This window comes from Lactuca sativa, chromosome 9 (genome assembly GCF_002870075.4).
Source record: "Lactuca sativa cultivar Salinas chromosome 9, Lsat_Salinas_v11, whole genome shotgun sequence".
NCBI lineage: Eukaryota > Viridiplantae > Streptophyta > Magnoliopsida > Asterales > Asteraceae > Lactuca > Lactuca sativa.
Genome location: NC_056631.2, coordinates 12,956,181 through 12,967,650, shown reverse-complemented (window position 1 = coordinate 12,967,650; position 11,470 = coordinate 12,956,181). Strand labels below are relative to the sequence as shown.

Sequence of the window (11,470 nt, the reverse complement as noted above, 5' to 3'; positions counted from 1 at the left end):
GATGGCGGCTGCTAGAAGGTTAGGGTTAGGGTTTTGGGAGTGATGACCTTATGACGGGAATGATATACCACCGGGTTCAATCCCGTGTTCGTTCAAACTTCAAGCGAAAATGACACTTCCAGTCCCTCCTTCTCATAACTCTTCAAAACAAATCCGTAATTTACACTTCAGCCCCCAACACTCCCAATTCCTTTTAATTTAGATCCTAAAAATTACCAAGCAGCCCCAATTCTAAAACCCTTTTCAAATCACATCCAAAACTTACTCTTTTAACCCCCGACTTCTAAAATTCTTCACAAATTAGTCTGGGACTTACATTTACTAATTTATTTAAATAAACGGGGCGTTACAGAAAAAAACGTTCAATGATAAAAAAAACCAAACCATTTGTTAGAACATAAACAAAATTGATAAAAGAAAAGGAATAAATCGAACCTGTAGGGGTTTGTAGCAGCTGCGACACAACTTGTAGGGGTTTGTAGCAGCTGGGACACAACTAAACGGAAATGTTACAATTAAATTTTATATCACCAAAGGACAACAACACATAGATGTGTTAATGCATTAGGATGAAATTCCTATTTTAGGGAAATTTATACTCAAACTCGACTTTTAATCATTTATTTGTAACCTTTATTATTATTCAACACCAAAAGGGGAAAAAAACATAGAATATCCATAGCCTATTCACGATCAGAACTCATTCATTGAAGACGCCCAATTAATTCACCTATGATTACCATGTTTCACCAATTTCATGTAAATTAACTTCAAAAACAACAAAAATGAACTACTCATGTCCTCCATCCTTGGAATGTCAAACCTGTGAAACTGTTGGACAGATGGCCATTCAACAAATAAAATCTTGCGTAAAATTTAATTACTTCTAATCCTTTTCTGATTCTTGGGGTGTCAAACCTGTGACCACCTGTGTTATAAAAAGACAAACATATAATTTATGGTTTCTTTGTGTGATGACAATTGTAAAATAAATTAAAAATGGATCTATATATGGATCATGGTTTGGTTGCTTACTTATTACCTAACATGTTATGAAGAGAAAAAATGATATTCTCCTCGTGTGATGTGAATGTTCGTCGCTTTAATCCCGACCTTAGATATTTAATCCATCTTAATCTGCAACTCTTTCCATTCCTTTTTAAACCTAATATAATATCAGTTAAGGAGAAAACTGTAAATTTAAGATATGTTAATTCTATAGCATCTACAATATTATGCATAGAAACAAACACCGACATCGAAGATAAAATCTTAAAAATCACTAACACACATGTACATGCTCTTTTCTTTTCTATTAGATGTTAAAAATATCAAAGAGATTAGAAGGAAAAAAACTGAAGTAGCTCGATAACACTTTCAATTTAAGTCAATAAGTGATGAACGTACCCTTTTTTGAGGAATAATCTACGAATATCCACTATCCAACAACCCTAACACTGGATGCAACATTCAACCCTAGGGTTAACATTTGATGACCACCTTAAAATAACCAATCTAAAATCGGAAATTAGAAATAGGAAAATTAGTTTAACTTACACCTTTCTCCGGTAACCTCTGGTTAGCCTCTCCAGTGTTGCTTCGACGGTCGGCCTCCCTGTTTTTTGTTCCCGTCAACACACATCAACAAAAAAAGAATCGAGAACTGGTATCCCTTTGTATCGTTACTTTTGGTCGGAGGTGGGGGTGCAAAGGGTTTTGGATGCATGGTGGAAGCGGTCGGCGATTGAAAATAGTGGAAAGCATGCAGATTAGTCGGCGCCCGTCACTGCTACAGTGCCTCTTTGTTTACCCCATCAACACCCCAGCCAATGATAGCAGAAGGAATGTCCGAGCAGAACTGGGTATGAGGCTTTTTATACTTCCAAGAACAGCTTGAAGACTCTCAATCTTGAATCTTCTTATAAGCACCTGTAGAAGAAAGTTGGGTGGCTTCTCCGGTGATAATTCTTGTCCACTTTAGATGAGAAACATCGCGATTCAAAGGAGGGTATAGTCGTATAGACAAAAAAGTATTGGCGTATAGACATGAAAGTACTAGAAGAAATGTTGAAGGTGGTGCGTGAGTTTCACGAGCAGGACGTATAGTCGTATAGACAAATAAATAAGTTTTGTACAAGGGGTCTAAAGAAGGATAGTGGGGTTCAACATGAATAATGATTTATACATGTCGAGAGCAGCTAACTGAAGGGATTAGTTGCGTGTCGATATCAAGAATTAACGTCAACTTGATCCTCAAGAACTGCCCTCGATTTGTGGGTCATTTTTCGAATAAATGTGTGGAGTTTTAATCATCTTATTTATCTCTTAAGTACAAAATAACCATCTTAATTACTTGTTAAAATATAGCCACTATGACATATCAATAAATTATACACATTTTTTGAGGTGTTAATTTCAACTGTTGTAGTAACACAACTGAAAGCTTGATGTAACAAAGCATTATCACTATATGAACTTGTGGCTATTCTTCCATCTTTAGTGTTGTGTGTATGTCGATCATGGAGAGAGAGTGTGTGTGTGTTTTGCTTACATGTCACTCAAACAGTCTAAAACAAGTAAAGATAACTAAAAAAACAAGTTGTTAACGAGTTGGTTTCCTCGTAAAACCACAAAAATAATTTATGGATTAAAATGACAAATCCTATAAAATTTGTTGGACATTTATATTGTTTCCCCTTATTTTGGAGGTCAATAAAATAGATTGGAGATGACCTAAAAACTACAAAGAACGCTATAATCTGAGGGCTAAAGTGTAAACATCAGATCTTCCGTGCAAAATTAAACGGGGGTTTTCCAACGTGCCCTACCAAATTTCCCCATTATCTGTGCCCTACTAATTTCTTGCAAGTACACACAGTGTCCTCCTTCCTTTTCGAGATCGATGCGAATCGCTCTCAGAACGCTGTTGGTGAGGAGATGCAAAAGAATTGAATCTCAATTCCAGTAATAACTTCTCTTTTGTGTTTTTCATTGATCGTCTCCCTGTTTTTTTGGCTAGTCACCGCTTAATCGGGTTGTACGTGCTATACTCGTCTTTTGTTGTGGTTTTTAGTTGCGTTACTTAATCTTAAGTATTTTGAGTTTAGGTGCTTTGACATTGTTCAATCGCAGTTCGTTTTCTGTTAATCGAAGCTACTGGTTTGATTTCTTGATCAATATTGGGTTGTTGGTCATCAGTTTAGGTTAATCTGTTTGTAATGCACCAGCTTCTAGGGGAAGACGACTCGAGGTTTATTAATCACCGTTTTTGGGTTTATCTAGTTTTTAAAAGATTCTCCTTTGAGCTCATTACTTTTTTTACTCATGGTAATCCCGAAGTTCTTTTTTAGCAACGAAGTTGTTCCTTCTGTTCAAGAAAGATCCACTCTTGATGTAACACCTGTCACTTCCCAATGCTAAAAGATACGTTTTATTTAGGATTTAAGGTAACATTATTCTATTTTTGTGGCCTGTTAAAGTGTTTTAATGTAATGTGCATCAATTTAAGATGAAATTAGCTCCCTCAGGCTGTAGGATAAGACACTGTAACATACTTATGCTGGTATATGTCGTAAACTTTAGTTTGATTTATGTTTCCCATGCTTGATTAAGTAGAGTCTGAGTTTAGCTGATTCTTACATTTATTTTTTTTATCTTCTGTAAAAATTTCAGGTTCATGGAATCACGGGCCTAAACTAATACACAAAGCGTTTTACTTGGTAGGGCTATTGTTACTAGTTCATTCCTCATAGCATACTTCTTGGAGTTGGGGGATATTAGAATCGAGGTAAAGTTTGTGTTACCTCAATACACTATAGCCATAATGAATGTCCTGGTAATGTTTGATTCATTATACCATGGGGATTGTTGTTTAGTTCATTCCCTTAGGAACATATGAAAGTATGATAGACCAGTTAAGTTAATTAGTTTCAAAAAAGGTTCATAGAAGTATCGAATTTGTGATGAAATAAGCCAATCCACTGTTAATTAGTTGCTGTTGGTTTGCAGGTGTATTGGATAGTCTGAATCTGTTTTAGCAAAACCTGCAAAGCTAGTGATGGCTCCCAATCCCAGAGTTGCAAAAGCCTTTCGTGCTATGAGAGAGATCGGGATTCCCGAAGAGAAAACAAAACCGGTGCTGAAAAACCTTCTTAAACTCTATGAAAAGAATTGGGAACTTATTGAAGAAGAAAATTATCGAGCACTTGCAGATGCTATTTTTGACAGCGAGGAGGCAGAGACAGCAGAACAGAAGAAAAAGCATGATATTGCTGAAGCTGAAGTAAGTAGATCCAAACCATTCATGGTGTTTTAAACAGTTTATAGCATGAGTATCCAACATTTAATTGACATCATCTTTCAGGCATTAGAACAGAAAAAGAAACTCGAGCTAGCTGAACGGATGAAAGTTATTGAAGAAGAAACACAAATTCCAGAAGAGCCAGAAAGGCCTTTAAAGCGGTTGCGTTTAAGGCACCAAGATGGACATGCTTCACCCTCTTGCACCACCTCCAGCCCTAATTCAAATGGCACACCACTGAAAAAGCCAAAACTGGAGATTGATGACATTCCTTATGCTATACCCCGGACTCGATCACATGCCAAAACTAATGAATCTCAGCTTGTTTCACCTCAATCACAAAGTAGAAACAAGGGGAAGCAACCTGTTTCAGACTGTAACACTCAACCAGATGTCACAAATGAAACAGGAGGTGATTCTGCTATCCGATCAAGGCATCCGAAAGACAAAGGGAAAGAACCTTTTTTACCTCAAACTGGTTTTCAAGAAAAGAGGTCAATTTCTGATAGGCCATCATCCCATGGAGTGAGGTTTAAAGAGCCAAAGGTGAAGCAGAGCCCTCTTGCATTAATAAAGCCCAAAGATGAGCCACTCACAGATGACAACACATCAAAGGTTGTGGTGCCTCTTGCAGTGATAAGACCAGGTACTTCTTGTTTATATTATAACATCTTCATAGAGTGACAAGTGTTTTATGTATTTTTTTTTCCTTTTCTTTTATACTTAGAGTCATTGACCAATGGAGATTCTTCAACTGAAAATGGTCCAGTCAGCGAGGCTGCTCAACCGCTTGCAGTGGCCAATGATGAGTCAACAACAAAATTAGATATTGCCTCCTCATCTTCTGGGGAAATCAAGATTTCTCTGACCTGTAATATTGTAGGAAAACCTAACATATCTATCACAGATGTGGATTCTGTATTGAAAACAATGGAAGATAAATGTCTTAATTCGGTCAAACTCCTGGACCCAAGTATTTCCATAAAGAAACTGATGAAAGATATGTGCGAGTGTCTTCTGGATAATGAAACCACCTCTACACCACCTGCTAAACCATCCAGAAGATGTTGTGTAGCTGATCCAGACACTAAAGACATGCCATCCGACACCAATGGCTCAGTCAATGAAAGTCAAAGGGTCACCGAAGATGATTGTGAAAATGGTGCTCATAATAATACAGAGTCAAATAACGAGTCAGTTTCTGATGTCATAAGGTCTACCCATGATGTGAATGACATAGCTAAAGGGCAAGAATCGGTAATAATTTCATTGGTGAATGATGTGAACAACGAGTGTCCTCCATCTTTCCATTACATTCCCCAAAATGCGGTTTTCCAGAATGCATATGTTAACTTTTCACTTGCGCGAATCAGTGATGACAATTGTTGTTCCACTTGTTTTGGTGATTGTCTGACATCATCAACGGTTTGTGCTTGTGCACTGCAGTCTGGTGGTGAGTTTGCATACACAAAAGAGGGTCTTGTGAAAGAGACGCTTTTAGATGAGTGTATAAAAATGAACCGGGACCCTCAAAAACACTGTTTGTTTTACTGTAAGGAGTGTCCACTTGAACGATCAAAAAATGAGGGGATTACTGAGCCATGTAAAGGACATTCTGTAAGGAGTTTTATAAGAGAATGTTGGTTAAAATGTGGATGCAATAAACAGTGTGGTAATCGTGTAGTACAACGTGGTATACAACGTAAATTACAGGTATAATATCTTATTAATATAATATATATATATATATATGTTGTTGAGATTCCTTTTGTAAAATTTTATTGTTGTTGTTGTAGGTGTTTATGACACCTGGAGGAAAAGGGTGGGGTCTGAGGACCCTTGAGGACCTACCTAAAGGTGCTTTTGTTTGTGAATATGTTGGAGAAGTGTTGACCAATGCAGAACTGTATGATCGAGTTCAAAAAAGTTCAAATAAGGATGAACATGCTTATCCAGTGAATCTTGATGCTGATTGGGCTGCAGAGAGTGAATTAAAGGATGAAGAAGCTCTTTGTTTGGATGCCACTTATTATGGAAATGTCGCTAGATTCATCAATCATCGGTAATCTTCCTAAAAAAAAAAAACTCTAGATGTGCTGAAAAGTCATGTTTTGAATCCATGTTTCTTTTGGTAGGTGTTGGGATCCAACTTTAGTGGAGATTCCAGTGGAAGTTGAGAATCCGGATCATCACTACTATCATGTATGTAAATCAGCACACTTTTGAAATGTTTGTTTTACTTATATTCTTATGTATATATATTATCGGTGTTGGGATATTTAGTAAGTGAATCCTTTTGTGGTATTTGCAGCTTGCCTTCTTCACTACAAGAAAGGTGAAAGCCCTAGAAGAGTTAACATGGGTGAGTTAGATATTTAGTTGTTGGGAATTCTGGATCCCACTTTATTGTTTATGTTAAGCAATTAATTTCATCGATTTTTTTATTTTAGCATTTTCTCTATTACAAGATTATCCTAAATTTATTTGGGTAGATATAAGAAAAAAAAAAACTTGCTATAAAAACACAACGTTGCTATTTATTGCATTGAATATGAATATGAATATGAATATGATGCAGGATTATGGCATTGATTTTGATGACGAGACACATCCTGTGAAGGCGTTTCGATGCCGATGTGGCAGCAGGTTCTGTCGAAACAATAAACGTCCAAACAGTAAGTAATAGTATAATATTGAATTTGGAAAGTTTTGTTTTTTGGGTTGTGAACGCTTAAATCTGTTATTTGTTCTGTTGTGTTTGTGTTGTTACATTACAGGACACAGAAGAAGAAGATACACTTAAAGTTAATATCCGTTTTGAAGCTCATCACTCTAGCGATGGTGATGCTGTTTCGTATCTATCTTATGTATTGTACTACATGTAATAACCAAAAGTCAAGGCTTATTTTAGGTATTTTCGTAGACTTTTTTTTTTGTACCAACAAAACCCATAAAAAACATTACCACTTTGATCTCATCTTTCATTTTATTTCTTGTATATGTGGTTTGGTTTGTGTGCGTATTTTATTTCTCCGACTGTGAAGCTGACAAAAAAAAGTAATAGAATATATATGTAAACTAGTGAGCTGAAAGCACATGCAAAACACACACATGTCCAATGACAACATGTTTCCTAACAAAATATCATTATTTCCACATGTTTGCTGCATTGGTGTTGTGTTGTGTTAGAAGATAGGTACATTGCATTAACATTATCACAAAACATAAGTGGCTTTAGTTAATGGCCACAACAACTTGAAGAGAATATTAAAATGCCAAACAGCTTCAACAACATTCGTCACCCTCCGATACTCAACTTCGGCACTGGATCTAGAGACTACGTGTTGATGTTTGGAAGACCAAGACAAAAGATTATCACCTAAGTAGACATAAAACCTAGATGTGGACCGATGAGTCTAAAGAGAACCAACCCAATCAACATTAGAGTATGAGACCAAATAGTGTGCAGTGTGCATATGACTGTCATATAAAAAGACCATGCGTCAAAGTACTCTGTAAATAACGTAGAAAGGACTTCAGGATCTTAGGCTTTTTGAGTAATCTTGTCATTCATTCTTCCCAAGAATTCCTTTAAATGTCTTTTGCTCAACAGGTAGCTGATTTCCTTTCTGAGTCGTAAGATGTCCAAAACATTCATGGTAAGTACACCACTTAGATTTATCTTTCTATCCTGATGTTTTGTCATTCTCCTTGGGCCATCTTGCCTTATCCCCAAGATCTTGGTTTTAATAAAGCAAACCTGAAACATTAACAAAAAAAAAAAAACAATAATCATATATTTTAGGATAATATTCATCTTCCAGAGCATTAACCCTATGATTATTAGGTCTTGAGTAAGGTTTAGCTTTGTAAGATTTTTGGGAAGAAGAATTGTTATTCCTATTGGGATGATCGTAGGATGTGTTCATCAAGACATCCTCTTTTGGATCTTCTTGTCTTCTTTGAGCCTAATAAATCTTAGGGCTTTACTTGCTTTACTTCTGACTTCATCCAATTTCTTGCATGGGGTCATGGTAGGATTCTCGTAAAATGGAGAATCTTTCTTTAGTCCCATCTTAAAGGCTTCCACGGCTATCACAACATTTGTGGAATATCTAGGGCTTCTTTCCCAAACCTACTTACATAATCCCTCAAAGATTCATCATTGCCCTGAGTTACTCAGTGAGGTCATTTGTTAGTTTCTAAAAAGTTCTACTACAAGAAAATTGATTTTTAAATAAGTTAATAAGATGCGAGAAAATAGTAATAGAGTAAGGAGGAATGTTTAGGAGCCACTTAAGTACAAATCCTGTAAAGGTTGAGTCAAACCCTTGCATAAGCAACCCTCCTTAAGGTGTTGGGGGGCTAAAACAATTTCCATGCTTTCTCTATATCGGGTGACATGTTCCTTAAGATCCGTGGTCCCATCATACATCTTCATGTTGGGCGTCTGAAACCTCTTTGGGACTTCAATGTCACAAATAAGGGGTGAAAATCTTGAGACCCTATGGCTGACAACTGACACCTTTGGTATATGTTGAATCATGTGTAGTACACTTAAGATCATGTCTCTCAGTTACATGAGTTCCTTCGCCATAACTGGACTTATCCCTAGATCTTTGGTATTAGACAGGATTTTAAATATTCATCCAAGATCTTGGGAAACATGACCTCCCGTGCTAGGAGTTGCGCCATCTGTGAAAATAGGCGCTTGTCTTGATATGAAGTCTCCAACTAGGTGCTCTAAAGATGTAAGCTTGGTTTGTTGAAATTAAGCTTATTGTTGGTTTAAGTTTGCATTATTTATGTTTTTTTTTATTTATTAATTCACACCTGGCTATCATTTATGGATGAAAATGACATGAACCCAAAATCAAACACAAATAGTGGATATGGGTAACTTTTTGATATAATTCAATTAATTAGACCTCAAATTTACGCTTCAAACAAGTTATTAAACTTTACATCAATTTAATTTTTTATGACAAAATTGTGTGCCGCTGCATTATACGGATAAATTAGGATAGTGTTAACTAAATATAATAAAGAGTTGAGTTCATTATATGTAATATTTAGTACAGTAAAAAGAATTAAGTGAGCGTTTTAAGTATCTTGAAAGCCCTTCCACCGAATGAAAGCCCAAGCCTAAGTGGGCTTTTAAATTTGTTCGCAAGCAACACTGTTAACGGTTCCTCTTTCTCGCCCCTTTCTCTCACGAATCCCTCTCTCCTTCTGCAACAATGGCGTTTTGGGGTAACGAATCATTTCTCTTTATATACGTATATTTCAGTATCTACACCCACTGTGTCTCTCTTCCTTTTAATTTATTTAGTTAGGGTTTTTTTTAGATGAAAATTCTGGCTTTGAAGATGATGCCCGCAAATCTTCACTTTCACTTACCTTAATGATATTCATCGTTTTCTTCTGGTTTTGTTCACGTTTATTTTCAATTTTATTATTGTCGTGGAATGCAGCTTTATGTATTTGTTTGTGCTAATTGGGGAGGCTGTTGTTTGATTTTGAATAAATTTTATTTCTTTATTAGGAAATAGTATGTTCAAGTGTTGATCTAGATTTAAAGTTGTGTTGGTAAGGAAGACTGTTAGCAAATCCAGCTTAGAAAGTGAATGTTTTTTTTTTTTTTTTTTCTTTTTGTTTATGTATTATTATGTATCTGCCTTGCATGTTACTAAACCTTGTCTTGTTTGAAATTGGGTGATAAGTTGGATTTATAAGACTGCATTGCAGCAATGCTCGTGCTATCTGCATTTTTAAAATATAGTGTGAAAAATGGATGGTTGGTTGTTTTTCATATCAACTGTTTCTAAGTCAGTGTAATTTTATTGTTTTTTGCAAACTCATGATATTGTTTTGACTTTTGATTTAGATTCTGAGGTTAAAACCGGTGAATCAGTTGATGTAGTTGTTGAAGAAGGCTCTATTTTGCAATTTGTACAGGTATAACTTTTGGAACAGTGGGATATACATGCTTATTTTGCTGCTTGCTGCATTAACAATATGTACAACTAACTAAAACTCTTTCTACTCAGGCTAATTTTGGAGAAGTTAAGGAGGACACAGAGGATGAGTCAGTTTGTCTGCACATCACTTTTGACAACAAAAAAAAAAAAAAAAAAAAAATTGTAGTAGGAAGCCTTCACCCTAAGAGGTGTCCACAACTACAATTTATGTTGTGCTTGAACAAAAATTTTCAGATATCACACAACGGGAAACATGTCAGTTTCTATTGTTATGGGACTAAACATAACAATAGACGTTAATTTCTGATCTTTAGTAGTTAGTTTGTGGGTACAGCTTTTGTGAGTATCAATTAGATGTTAATTTCTGATCTAATTAACTGTCTTATAAATATCAATTTTGTTGTTTCTGGTATCAATTAGTCTCCATGGTAGTTCACTTAATTGTTATCACGTGTAACTTACTTATATTTAGATTATAATGGCTATATATAGTTAACTTAACTGTGGTTGCAATGTAATGATTTAATGATTGATTGTAACTAGAGGTTAGTTGTCTTACTGTGCGTTGCAGAGGAAGTTCTTATGCATGTGTAAAAAGAAAGAGATAATGAAAAACTACTCTTATTATCCTTCTTTTGTTTGAAATTGCTATTAAAATGCTTCCAAATGTCTGTCAAAATACTATCACAATGCTAATATTCAGTCAAATGTATGTTATGATTGAAAATAAATTAACTAGCTTCAAATAATTATAAAAATAAACTACAACTTTGTTTCTTTACTTGCATCTTTTTTAACATTATGTTTTTATTTTTTCTAATTTGGTTATTTAACTTTTCTTATAGGGTGTGATTACCTGAAAAGACTTTCCAACTTTACAACAAACATCTTCCTACCAGTAAATTATCCCTTGGGTGATTTTTGTTTTGCATTTTTACTTTTGGAAGCCATTTAGATTTCTCTTAAAAATGATGTAAGATAGTTTTTCCATTGAGCCCAAATACCTAATACTTAATCAATTGACATAATTTATTAAAAGTTGGAATGCAATTGTTGGAATTTTCACGATGCTTGAGACCAATGTTTGATATAACCAAATCATAAAATTTTAAGATATTTCCAATTTACTTTAAGTTTGAAAACGATTTGGACCTCATGATCAGACAAAAACTCACCAAAACCCTTAGAA

At 35.3% G+C, this 11,470-nt stretch overlaps 2 protein-coding genes across 4 annotated transcripts; both read left to right on the top strand.

Moving 5' to 3' along the window:
* The first annotated feature begins 2,802 nt into the window (after window positions 1–2,802).
* Window positions 2,803–7,277, top strand: LOC111881193 (probable inactive histone-lysine N-methyltransferase SUVR2). Of its 3 annotated transcripts, none has more exons than XM_023877592.3 (10): window positions 2,803–2,929; window positions 3,673–3,787; window positions 4,009–4,282; window positions 4,364–4,946; window positions 5,028–6,013; window positions 6,097–6,362; window positions 6,436–6,502; window positions 6,612–6,662; window positions 6,879–6,975; window positions 7,078–7,277. In XM_023877592.3, exons 3-10 carry the CDS (start codon window positions 4,058–4,060, stop codon window positions 7,101–7,103), a joined length of 2,301 nt encoding a protein of 766 aa, XP_023733360.1. In that variant the 5' UTR covers window positions 2,803–2,929; window positions 3,673–3,787; window positions 4,009–4,057; the 3' UTR covers window positions 7,104–7,277. The 3 variants fall into 3 exon arrangements, with proteins under 3 accessions (XP_023733360.1, XP_023733359.1, XP_023733361.1); XM_023877591.2 differs by having other exon boundaries at window positions 2,809–2,964; XM_023877593.3 differs by lacking the exon at window positions 2,803–2,929 and adding an exon at window positions 2,994–3,446.
* A 2,126-nt stretch (window positions 7,278–9,403) lies between these two features.
* On the top strand, window positions 9,404–10,782 carry LOC111881336 (histone deacetylase HDT1). Its single transcript, XM_023877742.3, has 3 exons — window positions 9,404–9,553; window positions 10,188–10,258; window positions 10,351–10,782. The coding sequence occupies exons 1-3, from the start codon at window positions 9,541–9,543 to the stop codon at window positions 10,579–10,581; spliced, it is 315 nt and encodes a 104-aa protein (XP_023733510.1). The 5' UTR covers window positions 9,404–9,540; the 3' UTR covers window positions 10,582–10,782.
* The last annotated feature ends 688 nt before the right edge of the window (window positions 10,783–11,470 follow it).